We start from the raw sequence: 14,128 nt of genomic DNA on the forward strand, positions 1-14,128 counted from the left end.
GTTCAAAGAATAATGCTAATTTAGGAAGGAAGGGAGGAAGGGAGGGAGGGAGGGAGGGAGGGAGGGAGGGAGGGAGGGAGGAAGGAAGGAAGGAAGGAAGGAAGGAAGGAAGGAAGGAAGGATTAGTTCTGAAAAGTCTACTGACCGGCTAATACAATGTGAAAATGTAAGGAGAGGCTGATCGGCAAGTTTGTCTAATGACAGTGGAAGGCAACAGCACACAGGCTGAGAGAGAAGAGGGGAGCAGGGCTGAGCTGTGAGACAAGGCACCGAGGCTCACACAGCCTTCAGCTCAACACTGCCGGGCAGAGAAAGAGATGGGCTAGAATCACAGTAGCCAAACAGAATCCAGAGTGCTCCAAGCTGGGTGTCACACTGCATGGCACCAGCAAGAGGGATCTAAGAAGAACTTCTCTGTACTTCAGTGGGCATTTAAACAGTTGGCCTGGGAGACAGGAATTGCAGGCAGAGGAGCAGAAAGTGAAGCCTAAGCCTGGAATGTGCCCCATCTGGGGGTCAGAGGAGGGAGGAACATGCACCATCTTCACCCATCACCTGATACAAATGGGACCACATATCAATGTGGGGAACACTAGAAAGCAAGCATGCACTGTGCTGCCCTGAATGCAAGACCACAGCCACAAGCAGCTGACAGTAGGGAAAGCCGACAGAAATCTAAAGGGTCCCATGGCAAGTGGAGACAACAGCTGCCCAAACCAGAAAAGCACCTGTTCCCCTTGACCACTCACTCAACAGAAAGCTCCACTGCCCAGGGCCACGAGCCGAGGGAGCCCACAGGCAGGTCCACAGGGAACTGAAGCCTTAGAGAGAGCAGAGAGCTTGCATTTTGCTCATTTCTACTGCAATTCTGGTCTTCTGACCAGCTTAGACTTGTACATGATTGGGGGGTGGAGGATGGGGGGTAACAGTGAAAATAACTTCATTCATGTGTGATAAATCATCCCGAGACTGGTCTGGTCAGAGGTTTTCAAGGTTCTTCCAACCACACTTGCTACTGCTGGAGCTGGGCAGGGCTTCCTGTGAACACACTGTTCCACGCTTTAGAAAGTTCTAACCCTGGCTGCCTGCCAGCATGCAGATGGCTTTCCAGATACACAGTAATTTCAGTCTTGTTCACCACAGTACTTCTATTACTGTTCATTACAAAGTTTGATAACTGTGGATCTTTTAATCCTTTGATGAGATTTTTGAGCTATAAACTCAAGGACAAAAATTTCTATCAATGACTTTTATGTAGTTAATGAGACAGGCTAAAGCTCCATAGATAAAACTGCTACCACAGAGCAGAGCAACTGATCAAGGCAAACATCACTTCATTACATAGTCATTAATGGATTTCAGAAAGAACTCTAGTGAAAAGAAAAAGAAACAAAAAATTAGCTTTTTACTTTCCACCTTCAGAACAGCAGCGTTTATTCATAAAATAATATAGTTTATTATCCTAAAATATGTGTGGATGTTAATGCCCATGATATGAAAACAAATAACATTTATAAGGTTGAAGGTAATTCCTGTTTCCCAAAAGCCCTAAGTTGTAAGTGTTCCCCACTTTTAAAAGCTGGTGTAAAAGTTGGGAATGACACACCTGAGTTTTCAGCACTCAAGAGGTTGATGCAATAGGATCACTACAAGTCAACCTGGAGTTCCAGAGCAGCTCAAGCTACAAGAATGGCACCTTGTCTCAGAAAGAAAGAAAGAATCTAACTAACCAAAGCACCATTCAGCAGGTTTGAAATACATCAAGTCAGTATCATCCAGCAGAGCTCACAGATAAGGATTTCCAGCCTTGTGCTGAAAATACAGGGACAAAGTGGACATCAAGTGATAATTCACTCAAACAGCAAAGGGAACACATAAAATGAGGAACTAACAAAGCCAGGCATTCCATGGGCTCTTAATGCTGCCATTCTTATTAACAGAATTCACCTGAAAATGAAATGGAGCAGTGCACCAGGAGTTAGGAAGTTACTCAATAAACATTCATTTTGACAAAGATGATATAAGCTGTATATGCATTTCAGTAAACCAAATCAATGATTCAGCTACACTAAGAGCAGACAGACACATCCAAGGGCTTGAGGAACAATCAAATTTAAGCAAGCAGTCAAACCTGAAAACAACTTGGAAACTGCTAAGGGTTAGTGATTTACACACTATAATTTTATTCTCACACGAAATCTGTTCTCATCTGGAGTAATTCAGCTCTCAGAAAGGTTAAGGAGAACCCACATACACTGGGAGAGATCTAACTCAAAGCCAATCCATCTCTGCACACTAGCTTGTAGCATGCCCAGTCACATGACCAGAATGCATATAAAGTAAGCCTCATCAATCTAGGTACATTAAAGAATGGCTTTCCTTCACCAGGCAGTTTCATAGAAAACTGGAAACAAAAATACCTTCAATAAATATGCCAGCTTGCAAATGAATAGCCTTATCCATGTTGAGACTAATTCTTCAAAGATACCATGACTTTTTTTTTTTGTTTTGTTTTGTTTTCAAATAAATTAAAACCTTACTTTAGTCACGTTGTTTGTATACACATAAAAGCATGTGTTAAAATAATTAAGACTTGGGCAGAGAAGATTATTTCAAAACAGCAGTTACATATCTCTGGGTAAGAAATGAAAGCAAACAAAGCCCTTTTGCAAGAGAGGTAAAGCAACACAAAATAAATGTAAATAAAATGCTTATTTTGTAATTTACAAAGACTATTATGTAAAATAAAAGCTCAGACACATCCAGAAAAGAAAAACTATGTTATGCAATTATTGAAGAGGGAGAAGAGGGCAAAGGAGAAATTTCTCCATAATGGGAGACCATAAGGCTGCATACAGTCTGTAAGCAAGATGCAGAGGAGACTTCAGGGAATGGATTCAGTCACTCTGCACAGGAAAAAGACCTCTCTTCCTATTGGGGACAGAGAGAGACAGAGGCAGGAGGCAGTAAGCAGTAGGGAGAGAGGGATAAGCAGGTAGGAGAGGAGAAAGTAATGCCCCAGGCCACGTGAGGAGGAGCAGCAGAGTGAGAAGGGACAGCAATGGGGAGGTATCTGCCCTACAACCAGAAAGCCAAGCCAACACAGAAAAAGGCTGCTAAAAGCAGAGAACACACAGCAGAGTCTGCTAAACAGCCATTTACAGAGGTAAATGAAAAGGCTTTAGTAAGACCTAATAGGCCTCAAAGCAGCTGTTTCGCAAATGAGCAATTTCATCTCCTGAGATAAATCCTTAAAGTGCTATGAAAACTCTTTTAGAAGCCAAAGCATTCAATCAGATCTGCATGTGGAAAAGGACCACTGAGGCACTGCTACATATACTGAGGGTAGAGGTATGCCTACGTCTCCAACAGCTGGCTTCCTGATACAGGTTTTAAACACTGTAAATATAACTGTCCAATAAACGCAAATGATGAGGCTGGCCAGACAGTTAGGAAAAGCCAGAGCACACTGGCACAAGCACTCAGCCATAGTACTGTAAAACAGCCCAGATAATTTCTCAGCCAACTCCCACTTATTTCATGGTAGCTGTGATTTTTCACTACTTCCCCCCCCCCCAAGGAGGGCACTGCTCTGTAATCAAGCTAGCCTCCTCCTTGCTCTCCTCCCCTACCTCAGCCTCCTGAGCACTGACTGGGGTAAAGGCATCCTCAAAAGGAGTATCCCTGCCCTCAGTAGGGGTGCATGCATCCTGATTAGGGATGCTGTTCAAAGGACTATGTACATCTTACTCTGAAGAAATGACATTATTGTTTCCCTTCTATAGATGAGGGAGATGTAGTATAGTGTTGCATCAAAAGAATACCATATTTACCTGGTAAATCAGTAAAGCTATGGGACACAAACATAGTAAGGAAAACAGCTGGCCATCTCTTGCTCATAAAAGCAAAGGCTGAAAGTTATCGATATTCTGATTGCACTGGCCTTCAGACCAAGCTCCAGGGAGAACAAGATCACTCTGAGGTGCTCAGAGCAGCTCCCCAAAAGAGGGTATTCTTAAGGTATCATGGATCTGCATAAGCCACAAACACAGATGTTCTTTGGGTTTCAAACTACACTTACACAAACTGGCAAGAGCAGACCACAAAAGGAAAATGATCAGCAAAATACCAAGAACCCAAGTATGTGAACCTGCAGTCAGACTCCTTAAATTTTTATTCTTATGAAATCAAGATTTACTGAGTTTCCATATCCAGACTTTTCACTGCTCACCACCACTGGCATCTAATTCTAAACAGACACATATGAGAGACTGGGAGAACCAAGTCAAACACACTCCAGTTAAGACTACTGGGAACTGTCAGCAGGTACAAATACCCAGGATGTTTAAGGACACTGACATACCTCTAATAAATAATCACTATTAGTGAACTATGGTTGTGTAGACAGGAGTGCTGGTGGGTTCAGGCTGCTACCATCAGGAATTTGGAAAGGACAGTGACAGTTGGTGGTGAATGAGTGAGTGTTCACCATCATATTCAAAGACATTATCATTTTAGGATAAAACGGACAAAAAATGTTGGTGACTGCGGCAAGCGGGGAAAAGCTGCAAAACCCCAAGATCTGGGCTCCAGTCCAGATCCCACTTCAAGAGTTAGGAGCTAGACTCATGTCTGATCTTCCCAAAGCTCCATTTCCTGAGTGGGAAAACTGTTGTGATGAGAACAGCTGACCCAAGAGACATCAGTAAGTAAGTCAATGCACATCAGGCAGGAGAGCATGCAGCGAGTGCCTGTTACACATCTGCCATCAGCTCACTGTCAAATCACAGATCTGAGGGGAAGGACAAACTGACAGAAAGCTAGTGTCGCCCCTCAGGGAACTTCTTCAGTATTTTTAGTAACATTCACAGGAGGTTTCCACCTGGGCATGTGTACACCTACTCCATGGGCTCCAAAAGGAGGGGCAAGTACTGCAGTTACTCATACCTCAGTTTCTTCAAAATTACATTAAAAGCATCTTTCTGTGATCAGTTGTCACTATCAATCATTCTTCGATTAAGTACTACACACATGCTTTGCCGTTGGAGCATTTACAATAGCTGGATGAACAGCAATCAGTTTCGTATGCTACAGCCTAAGAATTATGGCAACTCCCCACCCACCAACTTCTCCAAATCCTAACCCTGCCTATGTGTCTAGGCTCTTCCTCCTCCCTTCACACCCCTGCAGCTGGCTCCTCAGCTATTTCCTTTCACATCCACTCACCTTACGTAGCCTTCTCATTCCCATGAAATCCATATACATTGCCCTTGCGAGTACTAGAAGGGTTGGGGACATTTGATCATAGTACTCTGTTACTTGAAAACCAGCCACCGAGCTACATATTAAACGAGACCTAACAGGCACTGGAGAGATGGTCTGCAGCTAGGGGTACTTACTTCATGCAGAGCTCTCAGGCTTCACATGATGGTTCACAACTGCCACAGCATCAAAGTGTTGAGTGAAGCCTTCTATCTGCATCCCAATCAGGCTGTCTGTTTCACCTGCATCTCTGTTTCTGATGCTCCCCCTAAGGTCTCTGTAGACTATGGAACACAATCTAAGACCTCATCAAAGGGCTCCCATATCTCTCAGGAGCCTTCTCTTTTCCTCACTCATCCTTATGCTCCCCAGTACCCCAATCTTGTCATTTTTCCTGTGTCCATTTCTTCCTCCCTCTATAGATTACAAACTCCTTCATAGAGTAGCTGTCCTTTTTCTCTTTCAGTAAGTACTCCCTATAACAAGCCTGAAAAGGAGTAACCATTTTAATAAGTGCTGTGAAAAATATGACGTGGTTGGCACAGCAATCATCATAGCAAATATAGTCAACTAGTGTACACAGCAAAGCAGCCTACATACTTGGAATGCCAGTATTTGTTTACTCTGTATTTATCGCCTTCCTTTTGTCTTGTTTTGTTTTTGTTTTTCGAGGCAGGGTTTCTCTGTGGCTTTCACGCCTTCCCTAGAACTAGCTCGCATTGATCAGGCTGGTATTGAACTACACAGATCTGCCTGCCTCTGCCTCCCTAGTGCTGGGATTAAAGGCAAGTACCGCCACCACCACCTGAGCCATTTATCACATTCTTTAAAAGCCAGTTGTAACATCTTTAAAATAAATACTAGTACAATTTTAAAAAATAAATTTTACATAAGACATAGAAGCTCATTTTGCTGTTCCTAGACTGATGCCTGGGCTGCCTTGCAGCTAACCTGCTGTGGCTGTGGGAAGATCTGTCTGTTATGCCGGGAAGACTGTGAGTTACTTCATATTTCACAACACAAAATCATATGTGTACCACAGGAGAGGTGTAAATAAAGACATGAACTGGCCGTTTTACTACTGCAAACAGTTCAAATGCCTCACATTTCTTAACTATGGAAAGTAAGTTCACTTCCCCAAGCCCCATCCTCCCGAAAGGCCATGAACTGAGCCAGCTGCAGAGTTGGCCGCGGCACCATATGACATATAATCAGAAAGGGATACCTACTAGTATAAAACTTCATTTGCTTCATGTCTTTCATATCTCACTGTTTCACACATTAGCCTGCAAAAGAGAAAGACGGTGAGGTAGTTCAACATTTGTCATTAGAAACACACAGCTGAGATATCTGACTGAGCCACGGAGTGAAATTTCAAGTTTATTACTTCATGTACTCATATGCTCATCTAAATTGCTCATCTTCAAACTGGTTATCAATAGTACTAGAGTTAAAATTCAATAAAACCAATTAAAATCTGTCCCACCTGTGTGCTAGAAAGCAGGCATTAATAAGAGCCAAGCCTCACCACATGTACTTTATGGATAGGTTATTATACTTGTAAATGGCAGGCAGGCAGGCAAAGTGTGTTCCCCCAAGGTAAATATGTTAGAGAAAGAGTGGGCACCCAAAAGTCAGAAAGTGATAACATCACTCTCCGCTTAACACTCATGGCTACGGAACAGTATGGAATGTCAAGCCAATGTAGGCTTTGATTGACTCAGTATTGTTATGATGAATGAGCAAATGGAGACTTCAGAACTGAAAGGTTTGTTATTTCAGCTGATACAGCCCTGATTTTTTTCTTTTTGGGGGGGGACTGTGAAAATGTGAATAATGTTTAAATACTCAAAATCACCTCAAGAACAGGGTCATTAAGAAGCATCACATTATACTAATATCAATTAACTTTTCCAAAATACACAGGAATGACAGTGTGACACCTTCTCGTGAAAAAACTGCCACAGCATGACATCCCAACAGCACCCTCATCTTGCACAACTGCTGTTTTCCAACCAGGGGTCTCTGTTTGCTGATCCAACAAAAAAACTCTTGGGTGTTTACTTACCTTATTCTTCCTTTCATCTGCCATGCAGGGGGATTCAACTAGGACATATTACAGCCACCTCAAATCAAAATGGCCACCACTGCCTCTAAGTAACCCTGCTTGGTCTGCTTCCCTGGGTGTGGTATCTTAACATCTTTCAAACATTCAAAATCATTTGGGTGGGATATGGAATTTCACAACACTGACCCAGATGCCATTAGAGCCAGGAAAGTGACTGAAACCTGGGTGTTGGCTTAAGGGAAATCATGTTCAATCCAACTACAATGAAGTCACCTTAGTCCTGATGCTCTGCAAGCCCCCTTCCTACGTCTGACCTGATTCACCCAGGCCCACTAGTCTTGTCCCGCTAGGACTACAGTTCTATCATGGAAGTTCACATGTTCAGGCATGGGCCTGCCTGCCTGTTTGTCCTCACTGCATCTTAGGGCTGGTTTTCTCACACACTGGGACCGGGTTGTCCCATAGCATCCTTTAGTTCTTTCCTGGATCTACATCTCCTAATGTCACTTAATTTAGAAGCAAAGTTTTTATTAGACTGGGTTATTTTCTTTTTACCTTCTCTGTATATTTGTAAATTTTTAACATTTTTACTACAAAGATTTGTTTGCTTTACCATAGAATCATCACAGGTTTTCTTGAAACGGGTCTTTCTCAGAATGTGACTGAATTCCTCCCACAAAGTAGGAGTGAAAAAAACTAATGTTTACAACCCTGCCATATACAGGCTATTTTATGCAATAGGATACAACTTTACCAAATTTCATTTGCAAGCTTCTAACAAATACTGAGTATGCTAGAAGGGAACAACTTAGTAACCACCATGGCCACATTTGGCAGGTGAGATTCAACAAAAGCACAATAATCTCCCTGAGAACCAGTGTGACAACTGTGATTTGGTTATTTCTTAATGATCTCAATGCGTCCTTAAAATAATCATTACTATTCAATAATGCTGAAAAAGATAGTGTACTTCAATAGGATGTTTATTTCCAACACTGAATATGGCTGGGCAGATATCTCAGTAGCTCAGTAGTAGAGTCTACCTATTATACACAAGCCCCATCACAGCCAAAAAAAAAAAGGGGGGGGGGGAAGGAAACCTCAGCATTAAATATCCTCAAGTGATGACTCTGTTCTTAAGAGCTCTGCTCTCCTGACTGACACATTTCTCCTCTTAGAAAATAATCTACTCCTAGTCTGTACAGATTGAACATCAGAAAATAAAAATGTATTGGAAAAATATATCTGAAGACTTGAAGGGCTAAGATGCAAAATGTGGGCTCTGACAGCAACACAGAGACACCTATGGAAATGTCCAGTCACTTTCGTGCTCACAAGGGTCAGTCAAAGTTGGGATCCATAAATAAAATAAAATCTCACTGGGAGGCTTTTATCTTCTACACTTGGGTCTTGCCTGTTAATCTCAGGTAAAACTTACTTAACAAATGCAAAGGAAATAATTTACCTATAGGAAATATGTGTTTTCTCAAAAATGGAAGTATTATAAGAGCAGTTTACTCGTCAGTCAGTGGTTTCCATAAACCTCTACACTTGCTGTATAATTCAGCTATGATCTTATTCTAAAGATATCCTCAGTCTATACTGTTGGCTGTACATTAGACTGCTCAATGCATGCAGAAACAGTTGGATATATGAAGGGTACGTCCTTGCAATGCTGCCAACAGACAAATCTATACAAAGCTTTGAAACACTTCCTAAGGATAGAGTAAGCTATACTCTTGAATTAATCAGTCATTTCAACCTGAAAATTACCTCAGAAATAGCAAAAAAAAAAAAAAAAAAGTAGGTAATTTTGAACCTGGTTGTTGGGTCTGTGAACTGTTTTGTTGTCTGTTTTGCATTATTCATACTTTTGAATTTTTTCCCTAGGAAGACTGTCATCACAATATATGAAGGTTAGATGATTTAAAAATTACTATGGCTACAATTTGAGTCATTTTCCAAAATCCCAGTTTTGCCCTTTCTAATAAAAACCTGTCTGGATTTTTAATCTACAATTCATTTTAATTTAATTGATTTTCATTAAAAAATTAATTTCAGAAACACTCAACCCTCTTGATACTTTTTTTTCAATTAACAGACAAATACGAAACTCACGTGGTCACAAATTAGTGTTTAAAGGATATTCCTTTCATAATTAAAAAAGATTGGCATCACAACTAGACAGAACAGAAAGAAAATAAGACCTCATTATATCTTAGTTGACATCTATATTCTCAGGATATTTTACTTCCTATGGCAGTTAAGACCAAGTCATTTTTTTTTGGGGGGGGTCTGAAATTTGGGTTATTATAAATGAAGCTAGTGTATTACTGTACAACAGAAGTGGAAAGATATTTATAAGCACATACTGCATTGGAACCAGTGTGATTAAAAACTATGCTCCCCACAAAGAAGCTAGCTACATACTTAAGGTGGTTAGTATATTGTGTAGTATAACCCTACACAGACCTCTAGACCATGCTAGGGCAATGAACCTAATCACTAGCTGAGTATTTTGAAATACATCTGAGTGCTGAGCTGTCAACAGGAATAGCAAACAACACCCCCTTTCAGTGTTTTACCAAGTGAAGCTTATTACTGTTGGGAAGTGGAGACAGACACTGGGTGAAGTACAAGAATCTTAATATACCGAAATATTAAAATGCATATGAATACAACTGAATTCAATCTTGCAAAACGTATCAAAACAAGCATGTGGGTTACATCACACAGAGTATTCATGTGATGAATTTTCTTTAAATGCAAGTCTTACTAACAGATAGACACAGATCCACTGTATCACTACTAAATTATTAAAATCAATACACACCTTAGCTGGTGCTCCCTCAGGTTTGATAAGGCTTCCATTCCATGTAAATAGGAATACACTATTTCCAGGTCCTGTTCCAAAGAAAAGGATAGAATTATTAGGCTTATCAGGGAAGAAAGTTTTTCTCAAATAACACATTACAAAATAAACTTTAGAAATCTTCTTAGATATTAAAAATTAACATTTTCAAAGGAAAGCTAGCATGTGCAAAGGCTATCCTTTGCAACTGCCTTCAATACATGCACAAATCCTATTGAATTATAAAATAAACTTACTAAAATTTGTCAACTTATAAAACCAAATTCTTCACCAGCTGTTTTTTTTTTTTTTGTTACATATTTTCTGCTACTTACATCAAAATAACAAATACAATATTTACATTTAAAATCATGGACATTTTGCCAATACAATGATATTATTCAAATTATTTTCTCAATATTAATGTATGTTATTTTATAATCACTTAATAATCAAGTACAAAATTAACTTTCAATAGTTGAAAAAATGTCTTATATTTAGGAATTTTTTTAAGTTCTTTTTTTCTCTAGCTCATGATAAAAATGATTCAAAGTTACTCATAAAAGTTCAAAATAGGTAAAGGCGCGAAGTCCTGTTTATAGTCATATATAAACAGCCAGAAGGGCATTAGTGTTACAGGATTCCAGTGAACATCTAGGGTAACATAGGTGATAGCAACAGGAGTATGAATGAGAATTTTCTCCTCTAAGTCTGTCAAAATCTAAAATTAAGGTATTGTAAAGGATTTGCAAATTAACCCCCCCCCTTTTGAGCAACAGCTGTAAAAAGTGACAACCAGCAAGTCCTGCTGCTGCTCAGGTGAACAAGACACCAGTATGGAGTACAACTACCATTACTTGTTTTCCCATTGAGTCACCTATATGCCTGATACCTGTACTGCTATTGTCAAGGAAAACACACAGAACTACCCACACACATTATCAAGCAGGAAGTTCACACTGAATGACCAAAAACGTATCGAAAAGAAACAAGACTTTTAAAACATGCCCCAGGAAAGAGAAGTCTGAAGGACACGTAACAGGATCGAGAGAACCAGGATCTCAGAGACAGAATCAAGGGCAACCAGAGAGTCTCAGCAGAGCACAGGCCCTGTGCAGCAAAAGCACCCATCACCTAAACCTGGAAAACCAACATATAAAATATAAAGAGTGAGTTCACTGACCAAATGGCACTGTGTTAATCAGCCAGTTTCATAACACCACAGTTGTTTCAAGGTCATGTTCCTGACTAAGTTATGTCATATGTACCAAGTACGCTGATATGTGTGTGTGTGTGTGTGTGTGTGTGTGTGTGTGTGTATATATATATATACATGGACTTAAAAAGTTGAGTGTCAATGTATAGCATCTATGTATAGAGTATATCTAGCCTATGAATAATTACCACCAGTATTTACTTACTTAAGGCAATATGCATAACTTGCACATACAGAACAATGGAATATAGTCCCCTGACATAAGAGAATGTGTTGACAGTTGTCACTGAGTCTGCTGCACAAAACACAGAGTACAGGAAGGAAGTGAAGGTCAGAATGCTTTACACTACTAATGCCTGGCATTATTTTTTAAAGCAGAATTGCCTTCTAAACGTACAGCACTGCATAAATTAAATACCACACATAATCATGATGTCTGTGGGGTTAGTTTTAAACGAACACCATTCAAGCAATACATGACCATAAAATTCTGTGTAAGTGTATCATTTACTTTTGGGGTTGTTTTGTTTTGTTTTTAGATGTATTTGATATATTTTATGTGTATGGGTATTTTGCCTTCGTGTATTTTAGTGTACCACAATCATGCAGTGTCCAGAGAGGCTGGGAGGGAGCAGTAAGTACCCTGGAACTCAAGTGATGAATGGTTGTGAGCCCTCCACATGGATGTTATCAATTGAATCCAGGTCCTCTGCAAGAGCAACCAGTGCTCTCAACTGCTGAGCCATCTCACTCACTAGCTGTCTCGTACGTTTTATAGATCAAAATAGACCACAAACCTTTTCAATCAATTCAACCTTCACATCTGGTTTCTTCTATTACTCTTAGAGTAAGCTGCCTCAAAAGGCATGTGTTTAAATGTTCTATGTTCAAAGAGCTTATAAGATGGCAGAGTTATTCTACATTCTTCTACCTAGAAGGCAATGCTGCCCAATATTAACTAAATTCTTTAACAAGTAGTTTCTCTATGACCCTGAAGCTTCCTAATTGTGTGGAAGAAATTAATGCTTCCCTAGCTGCCAACTAGCACTGTGTCCCTGAACCCTAAAGACACAGCTTGCTGTACATCAGGAAACCCCTGCTCTTTGACCCAAGGAAGAATGAAAAAAGCATGGTTACAGGTGAGCTACAGAATACAAATCAAAGGGAGGAGCAATCTAAGTCTGAGCTCTTCTCAAATGCTACATTTACCAATGATTAAGGACTGACTGCAGCTGAGAACTGAGAGGCAAGAACCATCTGCGAGCCCCTTGCACCTCCACAGTCCAAGCCAACCTCTGAACAATAGAGGTTTCCAGTAGGACAAACTACTGTAAACAGAAAGCTGTTGGGTGGAAGGCCTGAGGGTCTGTTACCATAACTGCTTCTCACCATTTACTTCCCCTTAGCTGACAGCCTGTGCTAAAATCTAGTAGACACTAGTTGGCCAAGGTTGCCTCTCTAGAGCTAGCCAGGAAGAGAGGAAAAAGCAAGCAGGGAAGATGAGGTACTACTGAACAGCCCAGTTCCTCACAGTAGCAGGAGCCTGCACCCAACAGTAGGAGCCTGCAGCCAGCAGCAGGAGCGTGTCTGCAGCATCCTACCATTAAGACTTTATCCAAGAATGGATGACTTCTAGAAAGTATATTCATTTTCTCTACATAGGGTCAGTGGATGAAGTTTTACTTCAACAAACTCTGTAGAAAACAAACTGCAGAGGCACTAAGTCACCTAAAGCTCTCCAAGTTTCCATTTTCTCAGAACCTGATGTGCCATCTGAGACACTGCTAACCTCCCCAAATGTGCTTCCTAAGACAAAATCCACAAGACCTTCGCTATGTTAACAACCCTTTAAAAAAAAAAAAAAAAAAAAAGTTATTTTCCCCAAAATGCTCTAGCTCTGGACTCTGAGCATAAACCAGGAACAAGAAGCTTTTCCTACGAAGGTCCTCCATCCGTTCTACAAAAATAAGACACCATCTCAAAAAAGCTTCAAGTTACAAAATCACTACAACCAAGCAGACAATGAGACCAACAGGCCAACAGGAATGAAGTTTCCCCATGACAAAGTCCCTAAAGAAAAAGAATAATCACACACAGAGATAGGGAGGGGGAGGGGGAGGGGGAGGGAGGGAGGGAGGGAGGGAGGGAGGGAGGGAGGGAGGGAGGGAGGGAGGGAGGGAGGGAGGGATCCTCAATGCCTGCATCCCCACAGGAACAGAAAAGCAAGAGTCTCCGTGCCCAGGGTCTGCACTCACTGCTTCAGAGACTCATTTTGAACAGGCCAGCACAGCAAACATCCAACTCACTTAAGGCTAGCTTTCAGCGTCTTCCACTTGCGAGCATCAATACTGCAGCAGCAACAGCATATAGCATATTTTAATATGACCTTTGAAGCACTAAGAGGAACTCCTCCGCCACCTGCCCCACTGGGGACTGGTGTGCATTCTTAATCTCCAGGGTTACAAAAGAAAAATAATGATTATAGTAGAGAGGGGAATTACTTTACCAACATTACTAAGAAAAAAAGCCCTCCCCCCTTAAGAGGGTTTTTGCTTTAATATAATCCCATATGCATGTGCTTTAATATATTAAGAAATAAGTTGGCTCCTTTTGAGAACTAACTCAAGGGAATGAAGGCCAAAATGGTGTGACACTTAGCAAACCTGTGACGGTCTAGACCTAGGTGATGAATGAATGTCAATGTACTTGGGCATAAGGAGGAGGAGAAAGA

At 40.8% G+C, this 14,128-nt stretch overlaps 1 protein-coding gene across 6 annotated transcripts in view; it reads right to left on the reverse strand.

The window, feature by feature from the left end:
• Window positions 1–14,128, reverse strand: part of Rapgef2 (Rap guanine nucleotide exchange factor 2) — a 207,353-nt gene that overhangs the window by 134,547 nt on the left and 58,678 nt on the right. For all 6 annotated transcript variants that reach the window (XM_051199117.1, XM_051199116.1, XM_051199119.1 and 3 more), the window contains exons 2-3: window positions 10,164–10,234; window positions 6,492–6,548 (exon numbers count right to left, since the gene is read on the reverse strand). In XM_051199117.1, coding sequence (XP_051055074.1) covers window positions 6,492–6,548; window positions 10,164–10,234 — 128 coding nt within the window. The remainder of the gene's footprint in view (window positions 1–6,491; window positions 6,549–10,163; window positions 10,235–14,128) is intronic.

Source organism: Phodopus roborovskii, unplaced genomic scaffold (genome assembly GCF_943737965.1).
Source record: "Phodopus roborovskii unplaced genomic scaffold, PHOROB, whole genome shotgun sequence".
Classification (NCBI taxonomy): domain Eukaryota; kingdom Metazoa; phylum Chordata; class Mammalia; order Rodentia; family Cricetidae; genus Phodopus; species Phodopus roborovskii.